Consider the following 17,446-nt stretch of genomic DNA (forward strand, 5'->3'; position numbering starts at 1 on the left):
CCTCCTACGACGTTTAAACGAGTCTGTGACAAATCACGTGACACAGCTCAAGGTAACATCAATCTAACAGCAGGGTTTGTTTTCAGTTTGTTTTAACTTTTTTTTACAATATCGGATTGAAACATGTCGGTACTCGTGATGGTCCGGGGTAGAATAGATATTCAGCAACCCATGCTTGCCGTTAAAGGTGACTATGCTTGTCGTTTTAGGCGACCAACGGGATCGGGTGGTCAGGCTCGCTGACTTGGTTGATGCATGTCATCATATCCCAATTGCGTGGATCGATGCTCATGGTTTTAATCACTGGATTGTCTGGTCCAGTTTCGATTATTTACAGACCGCCGTCATATATCATATATATTGCTGAGTGCGGCGTTAAACAACAAATACACAAACAAACAAACACCCCCACCCGTGCTCGTGGGTTTCACCGAAGTGGTAAACGTCTGAGACCTGCATCACTTCGGGCTTTCCTCCAACATTAAGCTGACGCGCCGTGATATGACTGGAATACTGTTAAAAGTGGCGTTAAACCCAACTCACTCACTCACTGTTCCAGTTTCAGTGACTACTGTATATTTACATTGAATAAACACATCAGTCTTCTCGTGAGATGAATCCGACAGTGATATGTGCTGTTGACTAGATTCGATCACTTACAGACCGCCGTCACATAGCTGGAATATTGCTGAGAGCGGCGATAAACAACAAACAAACAAATAAACGTGTTGCAAATATGAAACACAGCCTCTGTATTATAATATAAACTGACGTCCAAAAGAAACTTTACCAGAGTTTGAAATCACTCAAATTGCTCAAAAACAACACAACATACATGCATGAAGTAAAGTGTATCAATATATCAACATAATCAACACTGAAAATGACAATCATACCGCGACCGAGAATGACGTCAGAGCCCCCCAAAGTTGGGTGTGGTACAAAACTCGAGCTTTCAGAATCATGGACAATAGGCAGAGTACATAAACAATCGCTCACGTTCAATAACAAGTCATTAGTAGCGTGTGTGACCACCAAATGCCTCAATATACGCAAAAACTCTTCGACACACAGAAAAAGTCAGTCGTCTGATGAGGTCTCGTGGGATTTGACGCCATTCTTCTTGGAGAGCCAAGATCAGTTCTTGCCGGTTGGCTGGAGAGTAAGGGTCGTTGTCGAACACGACGATCCATCAAGTCCCAGACGTGTTCTATGGGGGACATGTCGGGTGAGCGTGCAGGCCACGGCAGGAGGTTGACGTTGTTGGCTGCGAGGAAGTTAGTGACAATTCTGGCTGTATGGGCTCTAGCGTTGTCATGCTGAAAAATGACACCACGTGGCTGCTGTTGGAGAAATGGTAGGACAACTGGACGAAGAATGTTATCCATGTAACGCTGAGCTGTTAAGTTTCAGTCAACGATGACCAGCGGTGTCCTCTCCTGCCCACAGATCCCTCCCCACACCATGACACTCCCTCCATCATATGGTACGACCTCCTGCACGCAACACGCCGCCGTTCGTTCACCCCTCGGCGGTAAACACGTTGTCTTCCATCAGCCCTAAACATACAGAATCGACTTTCGTCAGTGAAGACAACCCTCTGCCAGTCACGTCGTTGCCAACGTCGTACAGTCCGGGTCCATCTCAATCGCAGACGACGATGTTGCGCTGTCAATAGCTGTCCTCTGTTTGGTCTAAAAGCCCTGATTCCATGAGCCCAGAGTCTGCTGGCCACTGTCTGTCGACTAACCCTGTGACCTAAGGCATTTGTCGCCGATGACGTTACTGTCAGGAAGCGATTTCGGAGGTGCAAGGTACGCAAGTACCGGTCATCATGGGGCGTGGTCACCCTGGGTCTGCCTGTTCTTGGCCTGTCAGCGGTCCGCCCTGTCTGTCTGTAACGTTGCATCAAGTTGGTAACGGCAACACGGGAGCAACCGAAGGTTCGTGCAATATGGGCGTGGGTGGCTCCCATCTGTAACCATACCCAAGGCTCGTTCACGTTGTTCGACTGTGAGTCGTGGCATTTCTTTTGTGTTTTTTATCACTGTGGATGTCTGACTTGCCTTTGCAATCGTTTTATATACCCTTACCCGCACATGCATTTGCAGTTGTCCGTGGTGCACGTGTTTTTCACTTTTTCGCGTGTTATCTCGCAAACATGTAACAGACTATTAACATTTTCTGCATACACTATTGCTGTATTTAGGTTATGTGTTTTAGATAGACTACATCGAAAACAAAATTATACTTTGTCTGAAATTTATATTTTCAGTTGCTAAAGTTTCTTTTTGACGTCAGTTTATTTGTGTAACTTTGTTACATTATAAATATTCTATTGTGTATATTACTACCTACTTTACCAATTGAAACATGATTCCATTAGTTTAAATATGAACAATTATGATGAAAATCGTCAATAGGATATATTACAATTGAGTACAAAACACACAGAGTATTTCTCAAATATATAAGAAAACTAAGTACATTCTAGTAATTAATCCTCTTCTGGACAACCATAGAAATGAAATTCCAATGCGTTTATATATACATATAATTATACAACAATGTACGATAACGACCTCAATCCTCCCCCACACCCATACTTTAATAACGATTGTACGATAAACCCTGTACCAACCCTGACAAGGATAGGTTTTAGTCATTTAACGCCCTTGACACTAAACTTATAAGATTATTACAATTTACGTAAAAAGTTATTACATTTAACTGCAAGTTGAGATTATTACAATTTACATCATGCAGTGATGTGTGGTTGAATTCTGATCCCAAATGGTGGGACCAGGTTTAATAGATTTTGAAACAGGTTTTCATATTCAGGGTGGAAAACAGTTGTATGCTGGATTACATTTATTTGAGTACAGTTTAGTGATATATTGCAGTGAAAGTTTAATGCGGCGCAGTTCGAGTGAAGGTTCATCTGCCTCCACATACAAACTGTCCACGGGAGAGGTCCTAAAAGCTCCAAGACAGAATCTTAGGCCTTGATGGTGTAGAGTGTCCAATTTTTCTAAATTGCTTTTGCAGGCTCCACCATAGACAATGGAACCATAGTCTAGTTTGGAGCGTATTAACGATCTGTACAAGTGAAGGAGGGTGGTCTGATCGCCGCCCCACTCGGAATTTAAAACGACTTTGCCTTTAGATATTTAATGATACCTTGATAGGAGTACCATCTAAAAATACATCTGAATCCTTGTGAGGTTTGTATTTACGACAAAAGTGAATACAGTTTGTTTTGGATTTAGAAAATTTGAAGCCGTTTTCGTTTGCCCATTTTTGAATTTTGTTAAGACAGAGCTGTAGTTGTCTTTCTATTGTATTCATATTCTTACCACGACAAGAAATGTTGAAATCGTCCACAAAAAGTGAACCATCAAGGCTATTGTTTAATACTTTAGTGAGACTACTAATTTTGATGCTGAAAAGGGTGACTGATAGTATGCTGCCTTGAGGGACGCTCTGATCTTGATCGAAATGATCAGACAGGGTAGATCCAAAGTAGTACTTGAAATTGTCTGTTGTTTAAAAATTGCAATATGAATTGAGATAATCTGCCCCTCAATCCAAATTCATGCAAATCTTTTAAAATACCATGTTTCCACGTTGTATCAGAAAAATCCCTATGAAATATAAATTCGCATTAGTAGGACCATTTAGCATTAGGGGAGGGAGGGGACACAAACGTTTCTGCTTAAAGTCATAAAGTTTCGTCTGAAAGAATGAGCTGAGCAATTTTAATGCACGCCAAAGTCACCCTCAAATATCTGGAATATTGCTGACTGTGGTATTAAACATACATATGTATATAAACATGTATATACTGTTCATTCCAAACTATAGACTCCTGTATTTTATTGAGAAAATCGTTAATTGCTTGGAACAAATGAAACTCATGAAAAAATGACTGTGGTCGTGCATACGTCCATGTTAGTGTGTGTCATAACGTAGACCCAGATTCACTCATTCACTCGCTCGCTCGCTCACTCACTCGTTCAAATGGAATCTGTTTCGGCAGATAATCTTGACTAACGAAGCATTCATCAATTATTTTTAAAAGGACCATGTTTGGGTGGAGACATTACGACTGCCCCTTACTAGTGTGTTGCACAGTTTCTGAAGTATTTCCCTATATTTGTCAGCAGCAGGATTTCTGCACATGTACGCAACAGACGTAATTCCAAAATAATCCATAAACATGCTATGTATTGGATTGTCTGGTCAAAGTTTCGACATAATTATTATCTGAACTCCAAACACAAATTCCAGGCCCCAATGGTCCCAAATGGAGAGGGGGGTGGGGGGTTGGTATTATTTGCCCCATCTCATGGCATTGGCAAGTTGCCATCGAGTGGGTAGGTTGAGTCTTGTGAACGCAATTTCCTCTGGGGGTACATTTGTGTAAGGATACCCCGGGGTTAAAAACATGCAGACAGATACATGTATTGTTGAGAAATTCTTTACTTCACATTGCAATTGTGATTTGTAAAGCAACGGATTTTTTACGAACACCTGCAGGCGCGCAATTTGGGGTCAAACATAGGCATCCCCATTCCGAAATAGTGGCACTGGCCAATGTAGACCAGTCGTTGATTAACGCACACCACGTAGTAGGTAGAGTTGAGGCGATCTTCGTAGACGTTGGGGCCGTCGGAGAGGTTCCTGCAGGTGGGGTAGTTAACGGAGCATGGTATCCAACAGCGCATTCCCTCATGGCATTTGCCCTTCTCATATTCGCCTGGAAACAAACATATTTCAGATGCCGCTACATTTGTAATTTGAATCCGAAAGCACACCAACAACATTGTATGACCCTCTTAATATTCAAAGCAACGTTAGTATTCAAATGACAAATTTTGCAGGATTAATTTCATTTAACAGTCCTCTACTTTGGAAAACAGTAGTTTGGATGATGGAACTGTATTACATTGTTTCTATTGAGATTGGGTAGGGGATCAATGCATTGTATTTGGACAGTGATAAGTTGTCAGGAATGTTGTACTTTTTAATGCAAGCAGTTGTGAGGAAGTTACTATATTTATATGCTGGTGTGCTGTGTAAACTGTAGGGAACTGTGATAGAGTGTTACAGAAACATGTAGAATATTCTATGTTGTGATGACACTGTGGGAATTTCCAGTAGCTGGTTTGACCATACATAAGGGGACAAGAGCGTGCCTAATTATTTGCCTCGATGTCCACGGTTCTGAAAGAAAATGAAAAATGTCCAATTGGAACTAAAGACGCATAAAAGAACTTGGTATAAGTGACATACAACATTATACCACGTACTAGTTTAAGGCCAGTATGTTAAAACCTAAAGACATTTCCATTCCTCTGGATTCCAAAGCTACATAAACATCCCTACAAAGAGAGATCAAGTGGACGGTCCCAGGGAACAAATCTGGAACAGAACGCAATGCCCCCACACAACACGCATTCTCTATCACTACCTCGCCTCGTTTTAAATTCGCCTCGTTGCCTGAACACCTGTAAATTTGTTAAAGATTAAAGATCAATCACCGAAACAACAACAACAGTTCCATGGCCAGTACAGAACTTTTTGTTTCTTTGGTTGGTTGTTTTTTAACGCCGCATCCAGCAATATTCCAGCTATATGACGGTGGTCTGTAAAGAAATCGATTCTTGACCAGATAATCCACTGATTGACATCATTAGCATCGATCCACGCAATTGAGATCGATGACATGCATCAAACAAGTCAGTGAGCCTGTCGCCTCTTACGACAAGTCGCCTTTTACAGCAAGCATGGGTTATTGTTCTTTTGGCCACATATATGAATACACTGTCTGTCTGTCTGCCCATGGCCAGCATGATCATCGGATCCGAAACAGGTACGTGTCAACAGAATTCAGCAACATGCTTTTGTAAAGGAATTACGGAGAATCCTGTATGGCGTCATAAGGCCATTCACGATGTTTTGTTGAACGGAATCCTGAACAAGTCGAGCAATATGAGGCTAGGCGCTGTCATGTTGAAAGGTAATGCCTGGGACATGACGACGCAAAAACGGTAGAACAACAGGGCCGATGATCTCGTCACGGTGGCGCTGTCCATTGAGATTTCCCTTTACCACTATCAAACTGGTCCTCTGTCTTGCTGTAATCCCATCCCATACCAAAACGCTGCCGCCCGAACCGATCTTCTTCCATGACACAATGATTCACCTTCACGTTCACCTCGACGTCGGTACACTCGAATCCGTCCATCGCTGTGGCTGAGGTGAAAACAAGACTCGTCAGTGAATATAACTTGTCCCCACTGCATGGCCGTCCAGCGTAGACGCTGTCTGCACCACTGTAGACGTGCTTGACGGTGGTTTCCTGTCAAATTGGGACGTCTGGCGGGTCTTCTGGCGACAATCCCTGCACATCTGAGGCGGCGACGTATGGTTTGTGAAGATATTCGTCGAAGGCCAGGGATGCTTCTTGAAGTCACTGTTGCTGGCTGGAATTTTGTAGGTGTGCTGTTCGAATCCAGTTGTCTTGTCCATTATTGGTTACACGTGGCCTGCCACTTCTAGGATGGTCTCTGACTGCATTCGTATGTTGCCAACGTTGCCATAAACACCAAATGGTTTTTCTGTGGACGTTAAATTGTCTTGCAACATTACGTTGACTCGATCCTGCTTCAAGCATACCAATGGCTCGCAGACGCTCATTGTCGGACAGGCGTGGCATTTCGTAATGTTGAATAATTGCATAATTTTGTTGTTTTTCTGAGTGGTTGTTGTCAGCACGATCCTAAACAATGCACATGGAAATCCCGTTAACGCACATGTTTTTATACCCATTCTTGAGTAGTGAAATACATGGGGCTTGCATAAAAGACATCTTTTGCATGGAATGCGTGCTTTAATGTAGCAGTTGCGTTTTAGTGGCTTGATTCCATACACGTCCTACAATATTGAAAACCAAGCTTCACTTGTTTGAAAAATACACTAAAATATTGGTGTCACAGGAACTTTTGTTGTTGAGTATATGATATGATCAAACGTGTGCACTTTCATTTCGTTTAAATGTACGCTAGCCTGGTGTATGTGAGGAAAAACCTATTGCATTCCTGTGATATAAATACTTTCAGCCATTTGCGGCAAATTGGCCAGTTACTGTAGTTGAATGTTGAAGGTATATATGTCCATGCTCTTTGTTTCTATCGAGAAGAGGGAACCCAGATGTAATGTTTCAAGCAGCCGATGGGCTGTGTCACACTGGATGACAAGTGTTTAGTCGACAAAGTCATCTATATCCCCCGCTACTATATCTACTTCGTTGGGCGGGGTATAATAAACGATTGACGACCTAGTGGCGTGCGCCATGCTTAATGTTATTCCCTCGCTTCCCTGACCCAAGGGGCATAACTCTCGTGCCTCATTACACCAAGCATACCGCTAAAATACATATCGCACTGTATTATTCTCATGTGCTAACATGTGAACACGACACCTGGGTACTGGCCAAGAATACTTACACCTCCCCAGAGGCTCTCTTCTGCTGCCACACGTGACCATGCTGTAGTGCTCACATCTCTGTGTATCAGGGTTGTACAGCTCCGGGAAGGGACATTCCTGTTGGTTCTGTCCTAAGGTGTAACCCTGCATTTTCAGGCCCGGTGCGCTACAGTTGTAGTACTGGGCACACTCAGTTGGGTGGGGGATCAGTGTCTCCGTCGTTGTCTTACAAATGGGGTTCACGTCGACGTTGCTTGTGGGTGAAATCAAAGCTGATGCTGGAATCAGTGTGAAGTGACAGGTTAAATACTTGTTTGCGAGTGAAGACTCTTAGGTCCACTTTATCCCTTGTTACTAGTGACGCCAAACACTCTGCACCCACCTCTGGGGAACAACGTTCTTAATCTACCCCATCAACACTCTAACCTCTCTTACACTGCACATCACATCCACCTATTCTCTCACCTCCACCGACCACCTCTCCTCACCAAATCCATCTCTCAACCTACCCTTTTGCAGGGGTAGCCCAGTAGTTAAAGCATTCGCTCTTCACACTGAAGGCCCGGGCTCGAGTCCCCCGCCCTGATATTACTGGAATATTACTGAAGGCGATGTGAAATCACAGTCAGTCATGATCAGTCACTCACTTACCTCCGCAGACTAGCGATCCTCAATATCTCCCTTACCTCCACCCAGCACAACACTGACGGTATACAAAACGAACAGTACAACATACACGCATGAAAACAAAGCATACTACACACAACAAACACACAATGTAACACTCACATAAAACCAACATCACACAACAGAGAACACATAAAAACGGATCACAACACACCAGAACACAACACACACACTATACACAAACATAACGAAAGACACACAGACATACATCACACACATAATATAACGCAACAAATTAAAAAGAGAAGCCTGCTCACATGATTCCAGGGCGGCCAGCAGCACCATCAGCAAGCACAACACTCGACACTCACACATCATGGGGCTGTTGATGAGATCCAAACCGTCTACAAGAAAGCTGATGCATTAACATGTTGGAGCTGATCAGTAAACGAAATTTCGGGTGTTGTGTGTTAAACAGGTTGGTGTGACTTAAAGAGCGATTCAGATATTTTAATATGAGAAATATTGATATTTTGAATGACATGTAAATGACTGTTTGGAATGTGTTTTAAAAGTACAAGTTTGGATATGACTCCAATCACTTCTTGTATCCATAATATCTTTATGTCCTAGTTTGTAAGTCAGCTACTTCAAATTCGGCAGCACCTGTCTATGGTCTTGCCTGTATAGTCCTACAGATAAAGGTCAGCCATATGGAATTTGTATGGCTTGTAGAACTGAAGTTAAAACGGTGAATACAACATATTTATTAAATATAATTATACTGGTATGTTTTATCTAACTAATATTCCACTAATAGTTAGATTAAAAGAGGTATCTCACGATTACTCCAAACTACAAAAGTACAGCTTTAATACGGCTAAAAGTGACGGAAATGTTTCTTCGGTATTGGCTCGTCACCTCAAGTTGGCTCTGTTGACTATAAATAGAACACAAACGAGTTTCGTATATTTTAAGGATCCAGATTCAGTGTGTGCCCAGTTATGTTTGTTGGTATTCTGGGAAGGAAAATAATCAACAGCGTCCCTCTCACTTTTGTGTTCAGTAAAAAGAATGAAGAAATAATTTATTATCTTTATGCAGCATTATAATTAAAATGAATGTAAGCTTACCTTCACAGAGCTGGACCTGTTCACGGGCAGGTGCTTGTTGTAGTTACGCTTCAGGCGTCTTGAGTGCAGCATACGCTGTCCCTGTAACAAACAGGCGTTATCAGTGTGGAATATGGAATGAATGTTGCGCATTAAAAGTCGCTATTCTTCAGTTGACGTGAAGCGTCATTTGTCTACCACTTCACTATAGGATTTAAATGTCTGTGTATATTTAGATATGGGAAATGCACAAGTGGTTATCTGAACAGATATGTTTTTTCAAGTGCAAGGATTCATTAACTGTTCGCGTTTTGTGAAGCGCCTGTTGTACATACACTCAAGGACACACCCAGGCACGAACGCACGCAAGCTTCTTAAGTCGAGAGCCGTAAATGTGGATGGAACGCGTTAAGGTGTTGATCCAGGTCTCATGAAGTGTGCATACGTGGTGGTTGTCAAGGTATCACTGACATAAATGTCGAATGCAATTCCCTGTTTTGACTTGTTCCAAATGTTCCTGTGTTTTTTCAGGTGAACAATTTACCTTTACCTGTATTTGTCATGGGTGCCACTGGTAGGGCGGGATAACACTCACCTGGCATCATCACTATTTTTGTCACTGATGGGTCAAATTTGGAAATGTCCTCCACATGTCTACCATACAACTTTGCTTTGAAAGCTTTGCTGAGGTCTTGTATGTTGTAACATTGATTAAACCACTTATGAGAAAGAATGGCATGACGCTCTTTGAAATATTCACAGAAAGAACATGCTCGAATGTACCTCAAAAGTACTGAAATGTAAACAGTGAAGGCTGACTATTGGAAAGTTCAAGCCATCCCTCTTGTCATTCAGTCTTGTGGAGGAGTTTTTTGTCACCCTGAATCTTTAAATGTAGTATAAAACACGTCGGAGTGTTTGGGGAGTTTCAAAACCGGAATCCAAGGGATAAAAACCAAATGGCGTCGGCCCCGAGGTTTTATCCTAAGGTTGAGGGTTTTAAATCTCATAGAAACCTGATGGTAAGTGTTTTATCCCTCTTGACATCCCTCTTGACATCCCTCTTATCATAAAGTATTGTGGATGGTGTTTTGTCAAACTGAATCTCTATGCGTTGATCTAAAGATGAAAAAGATTAGGCAGTATCACTCGTCTGCTTTTATTTCTAGCTCAGGTGGGTACATCTGTGGAAGGGAAATGGCTATTTCACCATTATTGAACGATTTTAGACCACTAATATACCTGATGCTTAAGTTCAACTTCTTGGCCAAATTCCCTTTTCACAATCTGAGCAGACCTTCCTCTTCATGTGTATAAAGAAACAGATGAGCAAGATGGGGAGCACAATTGGTGCCCATGGGGATGCCTACCAAATTTTACATAGATGTTATCAAAGACATCATATGTTGTTTTCTCAATGTACGTCAGATAACATTTTCTTTTATATTCCACAAATTCTCCCGAACCTCTAACGATAGAGATATAACTATATCAATAGCCACCGCGTTTAGTAACAAATGCCCTATGAATCAAAGAATTATGTTTTCGTGTGGATGACAAGCACAGCTATTGACAATGGATCGGGCGATCCTGAGGCTCTGACGATTCAGTATACACGTGGAAGATGCCCACTTACGTTAATTTAACCCAGACCATGTACATGTTAGGGAAATAGTCCAATGATTTACTAATTTCATCTCTGATTTTTTTAGGGGGGAACAAGAAAAATGATGCGGAAGAGGCAGGAGTACTGTTGTGCGGCTTCAGACAACAGACACCTACTTTTTATGCAAATTGTTGATGCTGGTGCTACCTGTGCAGCAGAATGTGATTTCCCTTCTCGCGAATACCTGGTGTCATCACTTATTTTCTGGCCCGTGAAGATCCGGGGCAGAATAGGTCTCAGGCAACCCATGCTTGCCATGAAAGGCGACTATGCTTGTCGTAAGGCCACTAACTGTGGTCAGACTCACTGAATTGGTTGATGGATGTTATCGATCCCAATTGCGTGGATCGATGCTCATGATGTCAATCACTTGATTGTCTGGTCCAGACTCGATTATTTACAGACCGCCGTCATATAGCTGGAATATTGCTGAGTGCGGCGTTAAACAACAAACAAACACTTATTTTCTGTGTTTCATTCATATCATCGTCACCGCTATTTTGCCTTTCACACCGAATGGAATCTGTTTTGTCATATAATCGAGACTGGGTATTGTCTGCCCTTGAAGTTATTTGTATATATATATATGTGTATATGTATAAACTGCCATGTAGATTGCTCCACCTTACGGCCAAGGGGGTAGGTTTAGTCTTGTAAACGCAGTTACCCCTGATGATATATTTGCCCTATGGGGATATATAGGTGCCGACAAATGCATACATTGTTGATATACTCTTTAATTTCAGTTGACATTGTGATTTTAAAAATAACATATATTTTATGAACACCTGCAGGCACGCAAGTTAACGTCAAAGACAGGTGTCCCCGTTCCGTTATCGTGGCATTGGCCAGTGTAGACCAGTCGCTGATTAACGCACACAACGTAGAAAGAAGAGCCAGGGCGGTTTTCGTAGGCGTTGAGGCCGTCAGGAAGGAACCTGCAGGTTGGGTTGTTGACGAAACACGGTGGTCCACAGTTGACTGACCCGAAACACGCGTACCGGGCATACTCGCCTGGAAACAGACATACCACAGATCCACCTAAAGTTGTCATTTGAAACCGAACACTGACTAACAACAAGTGCGTGTCCGTTTGGTTTCAAATGAAAGAAATAGCGGGATCAAGTTTAAAAAATCAGTTCTCTAATTTGATTTGGTTGGTTTGTTGTTTAACGCCACACTCAGCAATAATCCAGCTATATGACGGCGGTCTGTAAATAATCGAATCTGGACTACACAATCCAGTGATTGATATCATGAGCATCGATCCACGCAATTGGGATCGATGACATGCATCAACCAAATCAGCGAGCCTGACCACCCGATCCCGTTAGTCGCCTCTTACGACACGCATGGTCGCCTTTTACGGCAAGCATGGGTTGCTGAAGACCTATAATTCTACCACGGGTCTCGTTGCTTGGATATACGGAGCCTTTTCTGTGTATTGTATTGTGATGTTTAGTGGCGCATGCTGTTTTGGTATATATGTAGGGATTGGCGGCAAACGAGTGAACTGCTGGTATAAAAAATATCAAGTGCTGCTGTGGCCAGATTTGAACAGCAGTCAACAGCAGCGAAAGAAGCTTTACAGAATCGTTTAGTACTAGAATTAGAGTTGTCTGTCCTTATTGGGTACGTGAACATGACAGGCTAGCTAACTGCAGCTTGGATATCTATTTGGAAACACTGAATTCCTGCCACTGTCCAACATTATTCTGGACTGAAGAACTGACAAACCCTTTAAAGACATTCAACTGAACACTCATGCATATTCTCAACATTTGTTGGTGAACTGACATTAATTCTTCGGCATGTTACTTATTGCTGTTGTCACCCTCTTTACCTTTTGTATTGAATGCCTTCTCGTTGACTGTAACCCCCAAACCCTGTGTTTCAATATAAGTTATTAATCATGTGTGGTCACATACTGACTTCACAATTAAGTTGTGTACGTACCAATATCTGGGTTAACCTCTGGATTTTAATTTGGAAATCACCCCTTAGCAGTCAGTTAGGGTACATTGCAACATTCTATATTTCTGCGATCGTAATGCTCGTGTGTGTGTGTGTGTCTATATATATATACATATATAACATCTTTGTTCGTGTTAAAGCATGGCAACACAAGGAGTGAGTGAGTGAGTGAGTTGGGTTTAAAGCCGCTTTTAACAGACGTATTCCAGTTATATCACGGCGTGTCCGCTTAATGTGGGAGGAAAGCCCGAAGTGGTGCAGGTCTCAGACGTTTACCACTTCGGTGAAACCCACGAGCATGGGTATGGTGCTGACAAACCTAGAAACATAATCGGGGCGAACCGGAATTCGAACCCACAATCATATATTTCTGGCGTGCCCAAGGGACGCAACTCTGCACAGCGAATCGCGGCGCCTTAGAACGACTGGGCCACCCGTGCACCCGGCAACACAAGGAACAATCATCTATTATTGTTATCTGTGAATTATCAACTCAAATGTCTTCACTTTTTCCAATAGAAATGAATCAACGCATCATTGTGTGTATGGACAAAATGTTGCAACTACTGTGAAGCGCGTTCAGCCATTGGCCAGTAAGTAAGGATTGCTGTAGTTAACAACTGTTAAAAGGTATATACCGTATTCGACGTAATAAGCGTCCCGCTCTAATAAGCGCCCACGGCGATATTTGCTAATATATTGGCTAGTGAACAATCCCAATTAACACCCCTTCCGATTGATCAATGTACACAAGACTTATTTATTCGCGTATAATACGCACTCGTATTTCTAATACCCATATTTATAATTTTGATAGCGCCCTGGGCGCTTATTACGTCGAATACGGTATGTATATTCATGTTCTTGGCTTCTATCGAAACGAAGAGGAAGCCTGGGCACTCACATTTTCCCATGGCTCCATTCTGCTGCCTCACGTGACCATGCTGTAGTGCTCACATCTCTGTGTTCCAGGGTTGTACAGCTGCGGGTGGGGACATTCCTGTAGGTTCTTCCCCAAGATGATGCGGTTAAATTTCATGGCTGGGGCGCTACAATTGTAGTACTGGGCACACTTTGTGGGGTGGGGTATTAGCGTCTCCGTCGTCGTGTTGCAAATGGGGTTCACGTCGCTTGTCGGTGCAATCAATGCTGATACTGGAATCAGTGTGAAGTGGCAGGTTGAAACTAGTTTGCAAGTGGGAAGTCAACTCCACCCCTCGTTACCGTGCCACCAAACACACTGCATCCTTCTCTCTCCTTGCTCACCTCTTACTGACCGCCTCCGTGGTCTAGTGGTAGAGCGTCCGCCCGGAGAGTGGAAGGTGGCCGCGTCATACCAAAAAGACGTTAAAAGATGGTACTGTTTCTGAGTGGGGTATTCATGTTAAACTGCGGCATGGTATCTCAGTGGGCTAGCACTATAAATCGGCATCAGTCCGGACTAGTACAAGCAGCCACACACACACACACACACACACACACACACACACACACACACACACACACACACACACACACACACACACACACACGTCGCTATATAAGTGCAATAATCTTGGACGCAACGTTAAACCCCATTTCACCACCTCACCTCACCTCACCTCACCTCACCTCACCTCACCTCACCTCTTACTTCCGCTAAACAGCACAGTGAATCTTAGCCTCTCTTACACGATCACCTCACCTCACCTCACCTCACCTCACCTCCGCCGACAAACGATCCTCACCGCATTCTTGCCACCTACCCTCCCTAACCTTTGCCCAACATTACACTGAAAACAAACACACAGTAAACACACAAAGACAGCACAACACAAACACACATACTATACACAGGAAACACACATTGCAACACACATACAACACACACCAAACATACATCACATTGTACAAGAGAAAACCCCAAAAATAAGCACAGCACATACACACGACCACTACACACCGATACCATAACCACCAAACACATCACATAATAGACACCACAAAAAAACATAGCACAACACAGGCACAGACATACAAGAACACAACACACATATACTTTACACACACACGGAGGCAACACACAACATGCCCACACAACACATACATCACGCACAACACAATACAACATCTTTAAAACATTGAATCATGCTCACATGATTCCAGGGCGACCAGCAACAACATCAGGAAGTACAACACTCGACACTCACACATAATGGGGCTGCAGAAGAGATACAAATCGTCTACAAGAAAACTTATGCATTAAGTCGTATGCGATCATCTGGTTGGATAAAACGAAATTTCACTTGTATTTTAAAACGATTGGTGTTACTCAGAGCTAGATCTGTATATTTTAATATAATAACAAATTCGTATTGTGTAGAACATGTAAATGGTCGTTTGGAATGTGTTTTAAAAGTACAATTTTGATTTGGTTGGTTGGTTTGTTGTTTAACGCTGCACTCAGCAATATTCCAGCTATATGACGGCGGTCTGTAAATAATCGAGTCTGGACTAGACAATCCAGTGATAAATATCATGAGCATCGATCCACGCAATTGGGATCGATGACATGCATCAACCAAGTCAGCGAGCCTGACCACCCGATCCCGTTAGTCGCCTTTTACTACAAGCATAGTCGCCTTTTAAGGCAAGCATGGGTTGCTGAAGACCTATTCTATCCCGGAATCTTCACGGGTCTACAAGTTTGAATATGACTCCAATCACTTCCTGTATCCATAATGATCATAATGTCCTTATGTCTCAGTGTGTCAGTCAGAAACTTCAAATTCGGCCACACTCGGTTATCTTGGGTTAAGAAGAAAACAGCTGTCTCCCGTCTTGTCTGTATAGCTCTTCAGACAATGGTCAGCGTAAGTTAAATTCCACTTCCATTTATTATTTTGTCAATACGTGTAGAACTGAAGCTAAAACTGTAAATATTTATTGAATATACTTGTACTGGCATGCTTTATCTAACTTAAATTCCACTTCCATTTGTTATTTTTATGCAGCCTGATTAACATAAATCACAGCTTACCTTATCAACGCTATAACCGATATAGTGCAGGTGCTTGTGGTGTCTTGACTATAGGATTAAATGTCATTGTATATTAGATAAGAAAAATGCGCATATTCTTATCTGAACAACAGATGGGTTTTTTATGTGCAAGGATATATTGGGTCTCCCTGTGCTGTAAAGTCTATTGTACATACATGGACAGACACAGATACGCACAGACGCACGCACGGACACGGTTTTGCCTGCACAAGGCACACAGTCATCACAGATCATGAGTTTCATTTGTTCTAAGTAATTCACGATCTTCTCAATGAAACACTGTAACCTATATTTGGGAATGAAGTTATTTTTCTCTTTGTTGTTTATTGATGCAATCAGCCAATAATCAGCTACATGGCAAGGAGCATGTAAATGACTGAGTTTGAACCACACAATCAAGTGATATATATTTTGGGGAGGGGGACACGCAATCAAACGAGTCAAAGAGCCTGACCATCAGATCAAGTTAGTAGCTTCTCACTACCAGCATAACAGTTTGTCTTTTATTGAAATTGAACAGGGCCTGTCTCATTTCATTTTTATATCATTACCATTTCTTAGTGTGACACAATCAGTATCGTTAACAGCTGATATAATTGACAGCCGTTGTGTACGTCTGGTACGCGTAAAGGTGTTCATCCACCTGCCGTTATATGCGTCTACGTTGAGCTTATCAAAATCTCTATGAAGACGAGTTAAATGTCTGCGTGTCTGCCCAGTCAATAGATGAAAGACCCGTGAAGATCCGGGGTAGAATAGGTCTTCAGCAACCCATGCATGCCGTAAAAGGCGACTGTGCTTGTCGTAAGGCCCCTAACGGGATCAGGTGGTCAGGCTCACTGACTTGGTTGATGCATGTCATCAATCTCAATTGCGCTGATCGATGCTCATGATATTAATCACTGGATTGTCTGGTCGCCGTCATATAGCTGGAATATTGATGAGTGCGGAGTTAAAAAACAAACAAACCAACCAATCTTATCTTGGAGTCAGGTCAAAAGATGTTAGTACTTAGGAAACATACTGGCTTGTCGCATTAGTTGATATGTCACTTGTCCCAATTTCTTTCATCAACAAATCATGTAGTGAGGGTAACTTTTTATAGTTATAATATTTCAGGTCTTGTCAGTGGAAATGGCTACACACTTTTCATGTAGCCAGCTGGCTGGGACAAAATGAGTTTATTACAATTCTGTTACCCCTTTTTTAGTTTTTGCATTCTACTAATGATAACATCAAGCACTGACTTAAAACACCATAGTTATTAGTTGTTGCAAGCAATAATCGACCTCCTCAATGAAACACTAGAGTCTATATTTTGGAATAAGCGGTAACACACGGTTATTTTGTTTAGAACCACATTGTGTCATAATACCTATCATAAAGACTTTTTCTTAATACTTTAATTTTTCTTGTAGAATGGATGAAAACACAAACAATCAGTTTGGGTCAGAGTGTAGTGCGTTCGCGTGCCGTTTAAATTTGTAATTTATATATTAAGGATAGGGTGTGTTATTCATTTATCGTAATGATTAA

General features: G+C 42.2%; 2 protein-coding genes across 3 annotated transcripts in view; both read right to left on the reverse strand.

Annotated features, from left to right (window-relative positions):
* The window catches only part of LOC124146566, a 32,887-nt gene extending 23,452 nt beyond the window's left edge, over positions 1-9,435 (reverse strand). For both annotated transcript variants that reach the window (XM_048401718.1, XM_048401714.1), the window contains exon 1: positions 9,252-9,435. The gene's annotated coding sequence lies outside the window, so the exon portion shown is untranslated. The remainder of the gene's footprint in view (positions 1-9,251) is intronic.
* Positions 4,465-13,784, reverse strand: LOC124146520. The gene is made up of 5 exons (XM_048401819.1): positions 13,775-13,784; positions 11,775-11,910; positions 8,436-8,533; positions 7,512-7,769; positions 4,465-4,759 (listed from the first exon to the last, which is right to left on the reverse strand). The coding sequence occupies exons 1-5, from the start codon at positions 13,782-13,784 to the stop codon at positions 4,524-4,526; spliced, it is 738 nt and encodes a 245-aa protein (XP_048257776.1). The 3' UTR covers positions 4,465-4,523.
* Positions 13,785-17,446: the final 3,662 nt, after the last annotated feature.

Source organism: Haliotis rufescens, unplaced genomic scaffold, assembly GCF_023055435.1.
Source record: "Haliotis rufescens isolate VD_foot unplaced genomic scaffold, xgHalRufe1.0.p SCAF_23, whole genome shotgun sequence".
Lineage (NCBI taxonomy): Eukaryota > Metazoa > Mollusca > Gastropoda > Lepetellida > Haliotidae > Haliotis > Haliotis rufescens.